This window comes from Corvus hawaiiensis, chromosome 17 (genome assembly GCF_020740725.1).
Source record: "Corvus hawaiiensis isolate bCorHaw1 chromosome 17, bCorHaw1.pri.cur, whole genome shotgun sequence".
In the NCBI taxonomy this organism is placed as follows: domain Eukaryota; kingdom Metazoa; phylum Chordata; class Aves; order Passeriformes; family Corvidae; genus Corvus; species Corvus hawaiiensis.
Genome location: NC_063229.1, coordinates 2,587,798 through 2,603,586, shown reverse-complemented (window position 1 = coordinate 2,603,586; position 15,789 = coordinate 2,587,798). Strand labels below are relative to the sequence as shown.

The following is a 15,789-nucleotide window of genomic DNA, read 5'->3' as shown; positions in this document are numbered from 1 at the left end:
GAGAAAAATCTTTTTAAAGACTCGCCTGGAGTATTTCTGAACAGCAACCCAGAGATGTCTCCTGGGCTGTGTTCTAAGTCACTTCGTGGGAAGCTGTGTCCCCCCAGGGCAGACAGTGGCCCAGGGGAGCAGCAGCCGAGTGCTCTGAGAGTGCGTGAGCCCATCAGTCTTTGCCTCTTGCCACACAGAGTTTGCAGGGCAAGTGTCAAGCCCTCTGCTCTTTCCTTCTGTGCAGGTCCTGCTGGAAAAGCAGAAGGAGAAGAATTCTTTATCAGAGACACTGCTCCAAACTCGAGGACAGCTAAGCCGAGCCTGCCAGCAGGTGCAGCAGCTCAGGCAGGAGGTGAAAGAGCAGCAAGAGAAGGGGCAGGTAAGTCTGAGCAGGCAGGGAACAGAGTGCAGGGCAGTGGCAGGGGCACAAAAGGCAGGTGCTGGGAGTGAGGAGGCAAGGGCTGCTTCAGGCCCTGGCAGCAGAGAGCCTGGCAAGCTCCAGAGCTCAGGCCCGGGAAGGAAGGCTTGCAATGGAAGCAGAGGTGGGTAGAGAAGCCAAAAGAAGTCGCTGAAGGAATGGGATTTTGAGACAGCAAGTGGGAAAAGCTGAGCCTGAGGGCAGGTCCCAGGAAGTTGCTCTGCATTTTGTTGCCAGACCATCGAGGCAAAGCTGCAAGCTGAGCTGCAGGAAGCTCGGAGGGAAATCCAGGCAGCGCAGAAGAGGCACAAGGAAGAACTACGAGGCATCAAAGAGGAAATGAATCTCCTCCTTGTGGAGAGGGAGGCTCTACAAAAGCAGGTGAGTGAAACAGCAGTGGCACTGCAGCATCCAGCAGGGGGTCTGTGCCCTTCTTGCTTTTCCATGGCAGAGCAGCAGCTGCTGGGGTGGTCCCTGGGGCTGCCTCGTGCTCTGGGCTCCTTGGCAGCTGCTCTGCAGGACCCTCAGTGCTCTGCTGAATCTCAGCTGCTGCCCTGGACAGCTGGGCTAGTCCTCTGGGCTGTTGGCCAGCAACCATCAGCATGGATTCCTGCTGGCCTCTTCTTGCTAGCCTTGGTGTGGGAGGTGCTTTTTCAGGTGCCCTTGGTGGGCCACGTAGAGATTGAAACAAGTTGTGTGTATGCATTGTGAATCTGGTGCTCTGAGGACAGGGAGAAATGGAAAGTTGGCCTTTGCCTTTTCTCACAGCCTCTGCTGTGGCTGACAGTGACAGGCTGTGGCTGTAGCCTCTGACTGCTTTGTTCTGTTTGACTGGAGGTGGGAGAGTTGACATCTCAGCTGGCAGCCTCCAGAGAGTCCCAGGCAACGATTGTTCAGAGAGCCCAGCAAGATGTGAGCTGGGCCCAGGAGCAGTCAAGGCAGAAGCTGTTGGAGGTTGAGCACCTCCAGAAGATGCTGGAGGAGGCAGAACATCAGAACAAGGAGCTGCAAGTGCACCTGAAGAACTTGGAGATGGAAAGGAGTCAATGGGAAGAAGTGGCACGCCAAAATTCAGGATTTCGGGCTTCCTTGGACGCCCTGGAGAAGGAAAAAGCCAGGTAAATGAAAGCCTGTGGGACTCTGCCTTGTGGGAATGGATTCCCTCTTTGCCATCTTTGCACCTGCCAGGGGCTCTGGCAGCATCTCCTACGTGGCAGAGTCCTGAACTCTCCGTGCAGACGCGTCTCGTTGTCTGGATGTTGTGTTTCATTTTCTTTTCTTTCAAGCCTTCAGTTAGAGTTTTTCTGAAGACAAAGGCTTTTGGAGTAGCTCTTTCCCTCTGGGGGTGTGTTCTGTTGTGAGGTGGGTGTGCTAACACTGCCCAAGCTGCAGTGTAAGGAGCTGGACACATCCAGCAGCTCCGCCTTGGGTCCTGTAACTTGAAGCCTTTGGCATCTGGATCAGCCTGGCAGCCTGATGCCTTTGCTTGGCAGAACCATCTCAAGGCCCTGATTGCTGACCTAGGCCAGATTCCCCTCAAAGGCACCCAAGAACCAAGAATGTCTCTGTTGCATTGTTCCTCAGAAAATGCCCCCAGGTGCCTGGAGGGGCTCAAGCAGGGTCCCTGCCACCCTCCAGAGTCACAGGCAATACTGACTGTGCAAAGAATGCAAGAAACAAGACCAAGGTTGGTGGGGCTCCTCCAGCTGACCAAGTCCTGCCGGTCTTCAGTGCCGCAGGATTCTTCTTCCAAGAAGAAGACAAAGAAAAGGCAGGGCACTCTTGCTTGCCTGCAGGTTGCTGCATCTTCCATCAGGTTGTGCTCCAAGGCTCTGTTGCCACTTCTGCTATCGGCCTTTGTTTCTCCAGCTGGAAGTAGGATGGGTGCTGGTAAATCTTAGGGAACTTCCCCGAGATCCGCTGGCTGTAGGGTGCTGCTCCTCCTACCTGGACATACAAGATGGGGCAAGGAAATGTCTCTTCCATGTTGACCAAACCTTTCCCCCTTGGAGCGTGCTTAGTCAGAAGAAAACTCTTCCTCTCCCCTAATCTCTTCATTGCAAGACTTTGTTAGGTCTGCATTCACATTCCTATCTCAAGAAGAAGGTAGGACATGTAGGCAGGAACTCCCCATTCTTTCATGAATAAAAGCAGAGTGGGCACATGCTGGGCTGTGACTGCAGGGGGAACAAACAAACAGCCACGTTGTTTAGACAAACCTCATCAGACAGAGCAGTTTTCCCCGAGGTGGTGCGAGTCCTAAGAGTTCCTAAAATGTGATACCGTGTAGTAATGAGTTGCATGCTTCCCTTTTAGGCTGATTCTGTCTCTGGAGGAAAAGAACCTGTGCCTCAGAACACTGGAAGAAAAGAACCAGGAACTGAACAATCAGGTGTGTCATCTGCATTCTGTGCTTCAGGAGACCGAGCAGCTGTATTCTGAGCTTAGAAGACAACTGCTGGAGCTCAACACCCAGGTAATCTGTGCCCTGACATCCTCTTCTCCAGGGACACACATCATCACCTTTGGCTTGGAGGCCCCAACTGCTTTCCCCTCCCAGCAGCATCCACTGCTGCCGTGTTCTGCCCCGGGGTGCTGCTGCACCCACAGGCCAAGGCTGGATCTGGTGTCTGCTGCCGATGTTTTCCCCCGTTCTCTCCCGGGTCCCAGCAGGAAATGTGGGAGGAGAAGCAGCAGCAGACTCCTTTGGAGCTTCTCCATCCCTCTGTTAGCAGTGTTGTCCCAGATGGAGTTGGTGCCTGTGCTGGGCACCAAGCAATGTGGGCACACAGACGTGGCTATGGCAGGCTGGGGAGGGCACTTCCACCGCAGCCAGTTCAGCCGGTGTTCAGAGCTGCAGCCTCAAGGATGCCCATTGGCTCCCTTTCCCTGTTTTCAGGACATTTGTTTCCGTTGGAATCCTTGGCTCTGTGCCTTTTGTTTTGGGCACGTTTTTTTGCCTGAAGTCATTTCTCCTTTGTTGCTTGCTCTACTGCCTGCTCTGCTGCCTCAGGAGCAGCACTGTCCCTGAGGCTCTGTGCATCCATCTTCCAGATGCGGGCCCTGCAGGAGGCAGTGCTGGAGATGGAGGCTACCCAGGCAACTCGAGAGAAGCAGCTGCTGCAGGAGCTGGAGGAGTCCCGAGCAGGAGAATGGAGCTTGAGGGACTCTGTGCACATGCTGGAGGCTGAGGTGTCTGAGCTGCGTAGGAAGCCCCAGAGCTCTGATGACAAAGCACTTTCATTGGCCATAAAGTTTAACACCTCAGAGCTGGAGCTGAGGAAGACACAGGCTCAGAGGGACAATCTCAGAGCCCGCAACCAGGAGCTGCAGCAAGAGTTGGAGGAAAGTGAGCAAGGTAGAGCTTCTCCTCTCGCACCCACTGCCCCATCCTGTCTCGCCAGCAGGGATCTCTGATCCCATGCAGAGCAAAAGTGCCCAGAGATGGCAGAGGGGAAGAACAACCAGCAGGAGATTTATCCATCCAGTGCCAGTGAAAGCGTTTTCTCGAGAAAGATGCCGTGGCTGGCAGTGCCATCTGGCTGTGCTATGGCTGATCCCGTGCACAGGTGGTGCCTTTCAGGTGCTGTGTCTGTGCTGAGGAGCTGTAGCTGGATGCCTCAGCTCGATTCCCCCCAACTCCAGGCCCTGCCAGAGCCTCCAGGCTATTGGCCTCTCTGGAGCAGGGCTGCACAGGCATCCCCGCTCCTTTGTCTCTCTTGGATTGCTCACTCTGCACAAGCCCAAGAGCAAAGACACTTTCCTATTCCTCTGAACCTTGCCCCTTTGATTCCTGCTTTTTTCTCCTTCATTTCTGTCAGCTTTGGAAGCCCTTGTGGCCTTAGGGGCTGGCAAACACAGGCAGGCTGAGAAGACAGTGCTGTTGTCCCTGCAGGATGCACATCAGTTTGCCTTTGCTTTGCTGTTCTCATTCTCCTTCTCCTTCCTGCTGCAGCGATGTGGAGGGCAGAACACCAGAAGACCTCTCGAGAAACTGCCCTGGAGAAAGAGGCCATTGCCCTGAAGGAAGAGGCTGTGACTCTTCATCAGGAGGTGGCACCTCTGCAGAGGAAACTGGAGAGCCTGGAGAAGGAAAGGAAGGATGTGCTGGTGAGAACGGCAGATGCCATGAAGGGCCATTTCCTAGCTATGTTTGGCCCTTGTGTTAATAGTTCTAAGGAGCACCTCTTTGCAGTTGAACTTGTCAAATTGCATTCTTCTGAATAAGGAGGAAAAGATGTCATAGTCATGTCAAAGCCAGTTAGTGCTGAGGCTGCTGGTTTTGCTCCATGCTGGAGTTTTGTGCCCTACAAGCTGTAGTTCTCAATGTCCACACTGGCTCTATGGACATTGCATGGTCTGGGCAATTCCTCGTGTCCAAACCCACGTTCAGATTTCAAATACCTGGACCTGGAACGAGGGGTGAGAAGGCCAAGTTTGCTGTTAATAGAAAGGTGTTTGGCCTTGGCCATCAGAGAGCAGCCAGTGGGGAGAAAAGAGAGAAAAGCAAAGTGCTGATGCAGATAAGGACGTGTGCCTGCAAGGGGAGAACTCGTCCTGAGTGGCAGCAGAGAATGACAGACTGATGTGGCCATTGCTGCTCCAAGAGAGGGCAGTGGGGCTCTCGGGGATGGTGCCATGGAAACTCTACACAGGAGAGCTCAAAACCCACTCCTGTCAGCCCAACTGCAGGGAATGAATTGCTGGGGGTGTTTGCTCTTCCCTTTCTCCCTGATGGAGAGCACATCCTCATTTAGGCACTGCCTAAATCCTGCTTAGCATGGGCTTGGAATCCTGGCTGCAGTTCTGGCAGCTGCTCCCCAAAGGAACACTCGAGTGGAGCTGCAAGAGGTCGGGGAAGGGCAGAAAGGGAGCTGGGATGGGCTGAGTGAGCTGGGAAAGACTCAGCGTCAAGGGTGGCCCCAGCAAAGGTCTGAGGCATCCCGAGAGGCAGAGAGAGAGGGGCAGCCTTTGCCTGCCTGTGGCAGGAGTCCCGATCTGGTATGAAAAGCAAACCGAGAGAGGGAATGAGTGACCTCCCTGTTTTGGCAGCGTGAACGGGAACTGTACGAGGAGCAGATGGGAGATCTGAAAAAGAAGAATGAAATGAATACACCGGAGATGCGAACTCATAAGGAAAACCCCCAACAATTGGAAGTGGACAGGGAAGCCAAGCAGGAACAGTTGGAGCATGGGGCTGCTGCTTTGAAGGAATGGCAAGAGACCGCTCAAGTCCTGAGTGCTGCACTGAGCAAGAGTGAAATTTCCAAAGGGGCTCTGAAGAAAGACTTGGACATCCTGAAGGAAAGGCTTCGTCTCCAGGTAGGCACTGGCATTGATCTTCAGTGCACTGCAACGTCTCTCAGTGATTCCAATGAAGTTTCCCATGAAGAGGTGGGATTCTAGATCCCTGTCAGTCTAGGCCTGCTTGGGCAAAGCAGCCCGGGCTGCAGCAGGCAGCCTTGTGTGTCTGCCTGGCTCCAGCCAGAGACCATTGGCTGCCAGATTGTTTGCTGGCACGCCTGGAACGACTGATGCAGCTCTGGAGCTGCTGTTCAAATCAGCTCCAGGCCAAAAGCTGGGCATGGGGAATTGCTTCTCCCGTGCCCAGGCAAGGGGAGGCAACAGGTGGGGGTTGGATTTGGTGTGGAAAGGAATGGAGCAAGTGAGCAGAGTGATGGACTGAAGTGAGCAGAGTTCTGTAGCGAGGGCTGAAGAGCAGCTGCACTGCTGGAGCTTTGAGGATGCTTCCTGAGATGGAGATTTCTGAGGGACAGCTCTTGTGGTGTTTGAAATAAGGGATCATCTCCTCTCTGAATACCCAGCAGGCTGTTGGAGCAGAAGGGAAGCAGCTGTTATTTCTCTCAGACACCAGCATGGAACTTCAGAAATCATTTGCATCTTTAGACGAGGAGAAGACCGAGAGGCCTGAATTAATCACTGAGCTCAGGAGAACTTTTGACCAGGTAAAATGGGCTTTTGCTACCTCTGCAAAGCCTCAGGCTCCTCTGGAACACAAGCCCATGGTGTCAGGAAAGAAGAGTTGGAGGAGTTTCAAGGCCTCAGCAGTGCTTGAGGGCTCATTCTCCCCCTGGGCTTCGTTGCTCACATTGTGCCCTGCTCCCGTTTGGAATGCTCTGAAGTTTGGGAGAGGGAGAGTTTGCTCCCTGTCCCTGGGCTGGCTGTGCAGGAGCTTGCTGTTTAGATCAGCTCCAGGCCAAAAGCTGGGCATGGGGATCTGCTTCTCCCGTGCCCAGGCAAGGGGAGGCAACACGTGGGGGGGAGCAGAGTGATGGACTGAAGTGAGCAGAGTTCTGTAGCGAGGGCTGAAGAGCAGCTGCACTGCTGGAGCTTCGAGGATGCTTCCCGAGATGGAGATTTCTGAGGGACAGCTCTTGTGGTGTTTGAAATAAGGGAATCATCTCCTCTCTGAATACCCAGCAGGCTGTTGGAGCAGAAGGGAAGCGGCTGTCAGAGCACTCCAGGAAGGGTGTGGAATGTGTGCGGGACCAGGTTGCAGCAGCAGCAAAAGACAAGCCAGAGAAGCGTGAGCTCAGGAGAACTTTTGAGGTAAAGTGGGCTTTCGCTGCCTCTGCAGAGCCTCAGGCTCCTCTGGAACATGACACGTGTGCCCAGGCAGTGCTCTGGAGTCCTCTGCTTGTTTCCTTGCCTCTCCCTGTCCCTGCTGTGGGTGCACCCTTTTGTTTGTTCTCTCTGTTGTGGCAGCCCATGGCTTTCACAAAGGCACCTTCACTCCGCTGCCTCCCTCCCTGGCCCCGTGTCCCCGGACACACACTGGCCTCTCCTGCACAGCCCCCAGCGAGAGCTCTTTGCCCCCAGTGTTGTCTGGTGCAATTGAGGGTCTCTGAGCAGAGATCTCCTCGCCTTGATGTCCAGAGGTCCTTTTGCCCCATGTTTGCTGACAGGTTTCTGTGTCCCCTTCTCCCATCCAACATGCAGGTGGAACCTGAAGGGAGGAGTGTCCAGAGAATCTTTAGGAAAGTCTATCTCTCGGGTACCATTAGAGTGGATGCTCCCCAGTCTGCCCAGCACAGCAGGTCGACTTCTGGACAGGTGAGAACAGCGTCTTCCTTGGTGGGAGGAACACAGCCCTTGGCAAAGCACATGTCCCTCAGAAAGCAGAGGAGCAGCTGTGAGCTGAGCCGTTTTCCCCAAGCCAGGCAAGCCCTGAGCGCTGCTCCCAGGGCTGGCATCTCCTCTGCTCCAGAGCAGACAGAGGGCACCGTGCTGGAGCTGCTGTGGCTGCAGCCGCTGCAGAGCCAGCAGGAGGTGGGAGCAGCTGGCTCTCTGCTGCCAGCCAGCCCAGCAGCCACAAGCCCGTGGTGTCAGGAAAGAAGAGTTGGAGGAGTTTCAAGGCCTCAGCAGTGCTTGAAGGCTCATTCTCCCCCTGGGCTTCGTTGCTCACATTGTGCCCTGCTCCCGTTTGGAATGCTCTGAAGTTTGGGAGAGGGAGAGTTTGCTCCCTGTCTCTGGGCTGGCTGTGCAGGAGCTTGCTGTTCAAATCAGCTCCAGGCCAAAAGCTGGGCATGGGGATCTGCTTCTCCCGTGCCCAGGCAAGGAGTGGCAACACGTGGGGGTGAGCAGAGTGATGGACTGAAGTGAGCAGAGTTTTGTAGCGTGGGCTGAACAGCAGCTGCATTGCTGGTGCTTAGAGTAAAGTGTACTGGCAGTTGTGGAAGATGCAGTATTTTTGGGTGAGCACACAGAATTTGGGGCAGGGATGTTTTTCGGGAAGGAGCAATCTGGTGCCAGGCAAGCCAGCAGGGCCTGACACAGCACTTCCAAGGAAACAGTGCCAGAGGCTTTTGGCAGCCCAGGGTATGGGAGCTGCAGAGGGCAGATGCTGTGAAACTTTGAGCCCAGAGCACAGGAGCTCCCTGTCCTCTGGCTGCCTGCGAGGTGGCACTGGCTGGCTCTGCACAGGGCTCCTGAGGAAGGGCTTGAGCTGTACCTTGTCCTGCTTCCAGGTTTCCCAGGAGCAAGAGTCGTCGAGCAGGGCTCTGGAGCAGCTGCACCAGGAACTGGCCCAGGTGTGCAGAGAGAAGGAGCTGCTGGGCCAGGAGAAGGCTGCCCTTGAGGGCCGACTGGCAGCCATGGAGTGTCACAAACAGGACCTTTCCAAGCAGCTGGCAGAGACCAGGTAAAGGCAGGGAGGAGACCCTTTCCAGATGCTTTTACCTTGCATGGACAGAAAATGGAAGTCTCAAGAAAAAGAAATATGCCACAATGTGAAGGTTATTTTTCTGACATCTAAAGCCAGCAAAGCTGTCGTGAGCCTTGGGCTTCTGTTTGTGCCGCCCAGCACACTCATGTGGGAAGTCAAAAGCAAGCCACCTGGCCCTGAATTGAGTAGTAGTTAAACCATGCAGCTGTTGAGTGAAACCTCATGTTTTTCTTGGGTTTAGTTCCTTGTTCTGGGCATTGAGGTGATTGAGATCCCTCTTTCCTTCCTAAGTAGCTTGACACAATCCTGATCTTCAGAACTGAAGCTTCAGAATTCCAGGCTCTGACCTTGGGATGTTGGCAGTAGCACGCTGCCATTCAGGGGGAAGCCAGAGGCTCCTGCTGAAAATGCTGAGGGCCTTCAGCTTCCAAGCAGACTCTTGAGAAGTGTGAGGCAGGACCTAGAGCTGGTTAGAGAGCAGCAGGGAAACCTCTTTGGAATTGTTGACAGCCCCTCGGGAATCTTGCTGAGGGTTGATGGGCACCCACCTGTCAAACCTGCCAAGGTCCTTTTGGATGGTCCCTCTCACTCTCCAAAGAAGGACAAGACTTGGGCTACTGCCTGCTTAGCTGGCAACACTAAAATAAAGGTGGCAAGTCTATTCCTTGACCATGCAGGAGTTTAAACTGCAGTCTCTGCATTCAGGTAGTTGTTGTTCAGGCAACATAGTGTTCTGAATTTTTACAAGTGCTGCCACGACCATGAGATTTTACTGTATCATGCAAAGTAGTTCTGAAGTCTCTTAAATACAGGGTGTCTGGAAAATTATGTACCTTTATGTCCATGATGAAGAGAGTTAACAAGTCAGGGGTGAGCCAGGACGAGAGTCTGTTCTGTCCCCCTGCAGAGCAGCTTGGAAGTGCTGATGAGAGAAGGGCTGTGAGCAGAGGCTGGGCTTTTGCTCGTCAGCCCAGCCTGTGTGGGCACAGCTAGCCAGGGTCATAGGTCAGGAACAGCAGCTGAAGGTTCGGCTGTTGAGGTCACGTTGGGCTGGGCTGTCTGTGCTGTGCCAGGCCATAAGGAAGGCCTGGGCACTCCCTCAGCGGGCCCTGCTTTGCTATTGAAATGGCACAAATGGGCCTTCTCTGTACAAGTTTCCATGCGAGCCATTTTGCATTCTCAGGCCTGGGGACCTTGAGCCACGTTGTCCTGGAATAACTGCCTGGGAGTGTCAGGAGCGAGCAGCTCATGTCTCTCCGTATTTGCAACCTGTAGGTCAGCGAAGGAGAGCCTGGAATCCAGCCTGTTTGCTGCTCAGCAGCAGATATCTCAGCTGGAGATCACCAGCAACCATCTGGAGGCTCAAGTGCTCACAGTCACACAGGCCAAGGAGGCGCTCCAAGGTGAGAACCTCGTGTGCTTTGTTTGTGGTGCCGCCCCTGCCTAGAGAAGCTGCTGTAAAGCCTCCTCTGTCTGCAGGGCTTCTGAGGAGCGGTGGGGCTGGAGGCAGGGCCCTCCTACGCCGACACTGGAAGGGCCTGAGTCAGTAAAGGCAGTAAAGACTCTGAATCTTGCTGTTGGTCATGTTTGCAGGAGAAGTGCAGTGCCTCCAACGTGAGCTGGAAGCAGAGAGAGCTCTCAGGAAGCAGGAGCAGGAAGACACAGCGCAACAGCTCTTGCAGGCAGAGCAGCAGTGTCAGGAAAGCCTCAGGCTTCAGGGAACTGCTCAGCAGGTGGAAATAAACAAGCTCCTGCAAGACCTGGTAGGTGACAATAGGCTTCTGAATTGTCCAAGCCGGCCCTGGGGGCTGGTTTAGCACCAGCAGAGCCTGAGGGTGTGAAAGGGCAGCAATCCTCTGCCAGAGGCCTCCCACTGCTGGGCCGGGCAGGAGAGGCGGCGGCTTGGACTCGGAGGCGCGTGAAGACCCCCAGGATGGTGCTGGGCCAGTAAATGCAGCCACGGCTTCCGTGAGGGCGTAAGACGAGTTCCAGAGCAGCTTGGGCAGTGCCCACCCAAAGCGTGGCAGCCCAGGGCAGGATCTTCCCCGAGTCCCACCTGCCACGGAGCAGATGCCAGCGTGGAGCAGATGCCAACAGTGCTGCTGGCTGCAGGCGTGGGAACTCGGTTCCTGTCTTGCTGTGCTCCCAGGGTGGACAGCGGGATTAGCTTTGGGCTGGAAGCAAATGGAACAGGCCCCGGTCCTTCAGTGCTTGTGACTGGGGCATCAGGGTGCCAGAAGGTGACACCTCCTTTTCTGAATGGTTGGACTCAATGCTGGTGCAGGTCTTTCCCAACAGAAATGATTCCATGGTTCTGTGATTCTTGCACCTGCTGAGCCTCCTTTTAAATTCCCTGACAGGACACGGTTTCTGGAGAGCAGAGAGCCAGTGCTGTTGTCTTTTCAGGTTGGGGTTTGTGGGAGGGATGAAGCTTCACAGTTTTCAGCGAGGAGCTTGCCTGGGGACTGCAACTTGAAGACTTTTCCTCCCCTCCGCAGGCAAGTGAGCGGGAAAGGCACCATGCAGAGATGCAGGAGACGCTGCAGCAATGGGGAAAAGAGAAGGCAGAGAGAGAGCAGGAGCACGAGAAGGTGCTGTTTGAGATGAGGCAGAAAGTTGCCACCCTGCAGGCTCAAAGAGAAGAGGAACGAACTAGATTTGAAAATGCCAAGCGAGAGGTAATGATTGTGCAAGGAGAATTGGTGTGATTTTTTGCAAGGCTGGAGCTGTGGGAGATGGCAGGCTATGGGGCTGTGTGGAGCATGCCCTCCATGTCTTCTACATTGAATTTGGGGAGGTGAAAGGTGAACAGGGCTATCTTTGGGCCCAGGAATGAGCCCTCTCCTAGGAAGCCAGGCAGAAACATCAGCTTTCCGTTGGGATTTTTGTGCTGCTCTTGTGCTCTGTTTTTCCAAGACTTACCTCGGAGGATCTGCACTGTTCTCTTACGGGTCCTCTTTTGGTGTGTACTGGTCGGTGTCCTTAGCCAAACGGAGTTTGTAGGACTTTTCTTTTGTGGGCACAGGGAGGGCGCAGCAGGAACGCTGACAAGAGAAAAATCTTTTTAAAGACTCGCCTGGAGTATTTCTGAACAGCAACCCAGAGATGTCTCCTGGGCTGTGTTCTAAGTCACTTCCTGGGAAGCTGTGTCCCCCCAGGGCAGACAGTGGCCCAGGGGAGCAGCAGCCGAGTGCTCTGAGAGCGCGTGAGCCCATCAGTCTTTGCCTCTTGCCACACAGAGTTTGCAGGGCAAGTGTCAAGCCCTCTGCTCTTTCCTTCTGTGCAGGTCCTGCTGGAAAAGCAGAAGGAGAAGAATTCTTTATCAGAGACACTGCTCCAAACTCGAGGACAGCTAAGCCGAGCCTGCCAGCAGGTGCAGCAGCTCAGGCAAGAGGTGAAAGAGCAGCAAGAGAAGGGGCAGGTAAGTCTGAGCAGGCAGGGAACAGAGTGCAGGGCAGTGGCAAGGGCACAAAAGGCAGGTGCTGGGAGTGAGGAGGCAAGGGCTGCTTCAGGCCCTGGCAGCAGAGAGCCTGGCAAGCTCCAGAGCTCAGGCCCGGGAAGGAAGGCTTGCAATGGAAGCAGAGCTGGGTAGAGAAGCCAAAAGAAGTCGCTGAAGGAATGGGATTTTGAGACAGCAAGTGGGAAAAGCTGAGCCTGAGGGCAGGTCCCAGGAAGTTGCTCTGCATTTTGTTGCCAGACCATCGAGGCAAAGCTGCAAGCTGAGCTGCAGGAAGCTCGGAGGGAAATCCAGGCAGCGCAGAAGAGGCACAAGGAAGAACTACGAGGCATCAAAGAGGAAATGAATCTCCTCCTTGAGCAGAGGGAGGCTCTACAAAAGCAGGTGAGTGAAACAGCAGTGGCACTGCAGCATCCAGCAGGGGGTCTGTGCCCTTCTTGCTTTTCCATGGCAGAGCAGCAGCTGCTGGGGTGGTCCCTGGAGCTGCCTCGTGCTCTGGGCTCCTTGGCAGCTGCTCTGCAGGACCCTCAGTGCTCTGCTGAATCTCAGCTGCTGCCCTGGACAGCTGGGCTAGTCCTCTGGGCTGTTGGCCAGCAACCATCAGCATGGATTCCTGCTGGCCTCTTCTTGCTAGCCTTGGTGTGGGAGGTGCTTTTTCAGGTGCCCTTGGTGGGCCACGTAGAGATTGAAACAAGTTGTGTGTATGCATTGTGAATCTGGTGCTCTGAGGACAGGGAGAAATGGAAAGTTGGCCTTTGCCTTTTCTCACAGCCTCTGCTGTGGCTGGCAGTGACAGGCTGTGGCTGTAGCCTCTGACTGCTTTGTTCTGTTTGACTGGAGGTGGGAGAGTTGACATCTCAGCTGGCAGCCTCCAGAGAGTCCCAGGCAACGATTGTTCAGAGAGCCCAGCAAGATGTGAGCTGGGCCCAGGAGCAGTCAAGGCAGAAGCTGTTGGAGGTTGAGCACCTCCAGAAGATGCTGGAGGAGGCAGAACATCAGAACAAGGAGCTGCAAGTGCACCTGAAGAACTTGGAGCTGGAAGGGAGTCAATGGGAAGAAGTGGCACGCCAAAATTCAGGATTTCGGGCTTCCTTGGACGCCCTAGAGAAGGAAAAAGCCAGGTAAATGAAAGCCTGTGGGACTCTGCCTTGTGGGAATGGATTCCCTCTTTGCCATCTTTGCACCTGCCAGGGGCTCTGGCAGCATCTCCTACGTGGCAGAGTCCTGAACTCTCCGTGCAGACGCGTCTCGTTGTCTGGATGTTGTGTTTCATTTTCTTTTCTTTCAAGCCTTCAGTTAGAGTTTTTCTGAAGACAAAGGCTTTTGGAGTAGCTCTTTCCCTCTGGGGGTGTGTTCTGTTGTGAGGTGGGTGTGCTAACACTGCCCAAGCTGCAGTGTAAGAAGCTGGACACATCCAGCAGCTCCTCCTTGGGTCCTGTAACTTGAAGCTTTTGGCATCTGGATCAGCCTGGCAGCCTGATGCCTTTGCTTGGCAGAACCATCTCAAGGCCCTGATTGCTGACCTAGGCCAGATTCCCCTCAAAGGCACCCAAGAACCAAGAATGTCTCTGTTGCATTGTTCCTCAGAAAATGCCCCCAGGTGCCTGGAGGGGCTCAAGCAGGGTCCCTCCAGAGTCCCTCCAGAGTCACAGGCAATACTGACTGTGCAAAGAATGCAAGAAACAAGACCAAGGTTGGCGGGGCTCCTCCAGCTGACCAAGTCCTGCCGGTCTTCAGTGCCGCAGGATTCTTCTTCCAAGAAGAAGACAAAGAAAAGGCAGGGCACTCTTGCTTGCCTGCAGGTTGCTGCATCTTCCATCAGGTTGTGCTCCAAGGCTCTGTTGCCACTTCTGCTATCGGCCTTTGTTTCTCCAGCTGGAAGTAGGATGGGTGCTGGTAAATCTTAGGGAACTTCCCCGAGATCCGCTGGCTGTAGGGTGCTGCTCCTCCTACCTGGACATACAAGATGGGGCAAGGAAATGTCTCTTCCATGTTGACCAAACCTTTCCCCCTTGGAGCGTGCTTAGTCAGAAGAAAACTCTTCCTCTCCCCTAATCTCTTCATTGCAAGACTTTGTTAGGTCTGCATTCACATTCCCATCTCAAGAAGAAGGTAGGACATGTAGGCAGGAACTCCCCATTCTTTCATGAATAAAAGCAGAGTGGGCACATGCTGGGCTGTGACTGCAGGGGGAACAAACAAACAGCCACGTTGTTTAGACAAACCTCATCAGACAGAGCAGTTTTCCCCGAGGTGGTGCGAGTCCTAAGAGTTCCTAAAATGTGATACCGTGTAGTAATGAGTTGCATGCTTCCCTTTTAGGCTGATTCTGTCTCTGGAGGAAAAGAACCTGTACCTCAGAACACTGGAAGAAAAGAACCAGGAACTGAACAATCAGGTGTGTCATCTGCATTCTGTGCTTCAGGAGACCGAGCAGCTGTATTCTGAGCTTAGAAGACAACTGCTGGAGCTCAACACCCAGGTAATCTGTGCCCTGACATCCTCTTCTCCTGGGACACACATCATCACCTTTGGCTTGGAGGCCCCAACTGCTTTCCCCTCCCAGCAGCATCCACTGCTGCCGTGTTCTGCCCCGGGGTGCTGCTGCACCCACAGGCCAAGGCTGGATCTGGTGTCTGCTGCCGATGTTTTCCCCCGTTCTCTCCCGGGTCCCAGCAGGAAATGTGGGAGGAGAAGCAGCAGCAGACTCCTTTGGAGCTTCTCCATCCCTCTGTTAGCAGTGTTGTCCCAGATGGAGTTGGTGCCTGTGCTGGGCACCGAGCAATGTGGGCACACAGACGTGGCTATGGCAGGCTGGGGAGGGCACTTCCACCGCAGCCAGTTCAGCCGGTGTTCAGAGCTGCAGCCTCAAGGATGCGCATTGGCTCCCTTTCCCTGTTTTCAGGACATTTGTTTCCATTGGAATCCTTGGCCCTGTGCCTTCTGTTTTGGGCGTGGTTTTGCCTGAAGTCATTTCTCCTTTGTTGCTTGCTCTACTGCCTGCTCTGCTGCCTCAGGAGCAGCACTGTCCCTGAGGCTCTGTGCATCCATCTTCCAGATCCAGGCTGAGCTGGAAGCAGTGATCGAGAAGGCGGCTCTCCAGCCTGCTCAGGAGAAGCAGGAGCTGGAAACTGAGGTGTCTGAGCTGCGTGTGAGGCTTCAGAGCTCTGAGGAAAGAGCAGAGGCCATGGCCACGCGGTGTACGGCTTTGGAGCTGGAGCTGAGGGAGGTGCAGGCTCAGAGAGACCATCTGAAGGCTCGCAACCAGGAGCTGCAGCAGGAGTTGGAGGAAAGTGAGCAAGGTAGAGCTTCTCCTCTCACACCCACTGCCCCATCCTGTCTCGCCAGCAGGGATCTCTGATCCCGTGCAGAGCAAAAGTGCCCAGAGATGGCAGAGGGGAAGAACAACCAGCAGGAGATTTATCCATCCAGTGCCAGTGAAAGCGTTTTCTCGAGAAAGATGCCGTGGCTGGCAGTGCCATCTGGCTGTGCTATGGCTGATCCCGTGCACAGGTGGTGCCTTTCAGGTGCTGTGTCTGTGCTGAGGAGCTGTAGCTGGATGCCTCAGCTCGATTCCCCCCAACTCCAGGCCCTGCCAGAGCCTCCAGGCTATTGGCCTCTCTGGAGCAGGGCTGCACAGGCATCCCCGCTCCTTTGTCTCTCTTGGATTGCTCACTCTGCACAAGCCCAAGAGCAAAGACACTTTCCTATTCCTCTGAACCTTGCCCCTTTGATTCC

General features: G+C 54.5%; 2 protein-coding genes across 2 annotated transcripts in view; both read left to right on the top strand.

Annotated features, from left to right (window-relative positions):
• Positions 1 to 1,585, top strand: part of LOC125334965 (centrosome-associated protein CEP250-like) — a 39,274-nt gene extending 37,689 nt beyond the window's left edge. The window contains exons 5-7 of the mRNA XM_048322204.1: positions 236 to 370; positions 647 to 790; positions 1,247 to 1,585. Of these exons, the coding sequence (XP_048178161.1) occupies positions 236 to 370; positions 647 to 790; positions 1,247 to 1,531 (564 nt within the window). The 3' untranslated portion in view covers positions 1,532 to 1,585. The remainder of the gene's footprint in view (positions 1 to 235; positions 371 to 646; positions 791 to 1,246) is intronic.
• A 1,878-nt stretch (positions 1,586 to 3,463) lies between these two features.
• LOC125334963 (centrosome-associated protein CEP250-like) lies at positions 3,464 to 14,499 on the top strand. Its single transcript, XM_048322203.1, has 13 exons — positions 3,464 to 3,767; positions 4,365 to 4,519; positions 5,462 to 5,731; positions 6,851 to 6,979; positions 8,398 to 8,570; positions 9,870 to 9,997; positions 10,188 to 10,357; positions 11,093 to 11,272; positions 11,881 to 12,015; positions 12,292 to 12,435; positions 12,892 to 13,172; positions 14,374 to 14,453; positions 14,489 to 14,499. Exons 1-13 carry the CDS (start codon positions 3,464 to 3,466, stop codon positions 14,497 to 14,499), a joined length of 2,160 nt encoding a protein of 719 aa, XP_048178160.1.
• The last annotated feature ends 1,290 nt before the right edge of the window (positions 14,500 to 15,789 follow it).

Coding starts and splice junctions, on each gene's coding strand:
- LOC125334963 (XM_048322203.1), top strand. CDS start 3,464: ATGCGGGCCCTGCAGGAGGCAGTGCTGGAGATGGAGGCTACCCAGGCA. Junction 4,520..5,461: donor AGGAAAGGAAGGATGTGCTG/GTGAGAACGGCA, acceptor CTGTTTTGGCAG/CGTGAACGGGAACTGTACGA. Junction 9,998..10,187: donor GGCCAAGGAGGCGCTCCAAG/GTGAGAACCTCG, acceptor TCATGTTTGCAG/GAGAAGTGCAGTGCCTCCAA.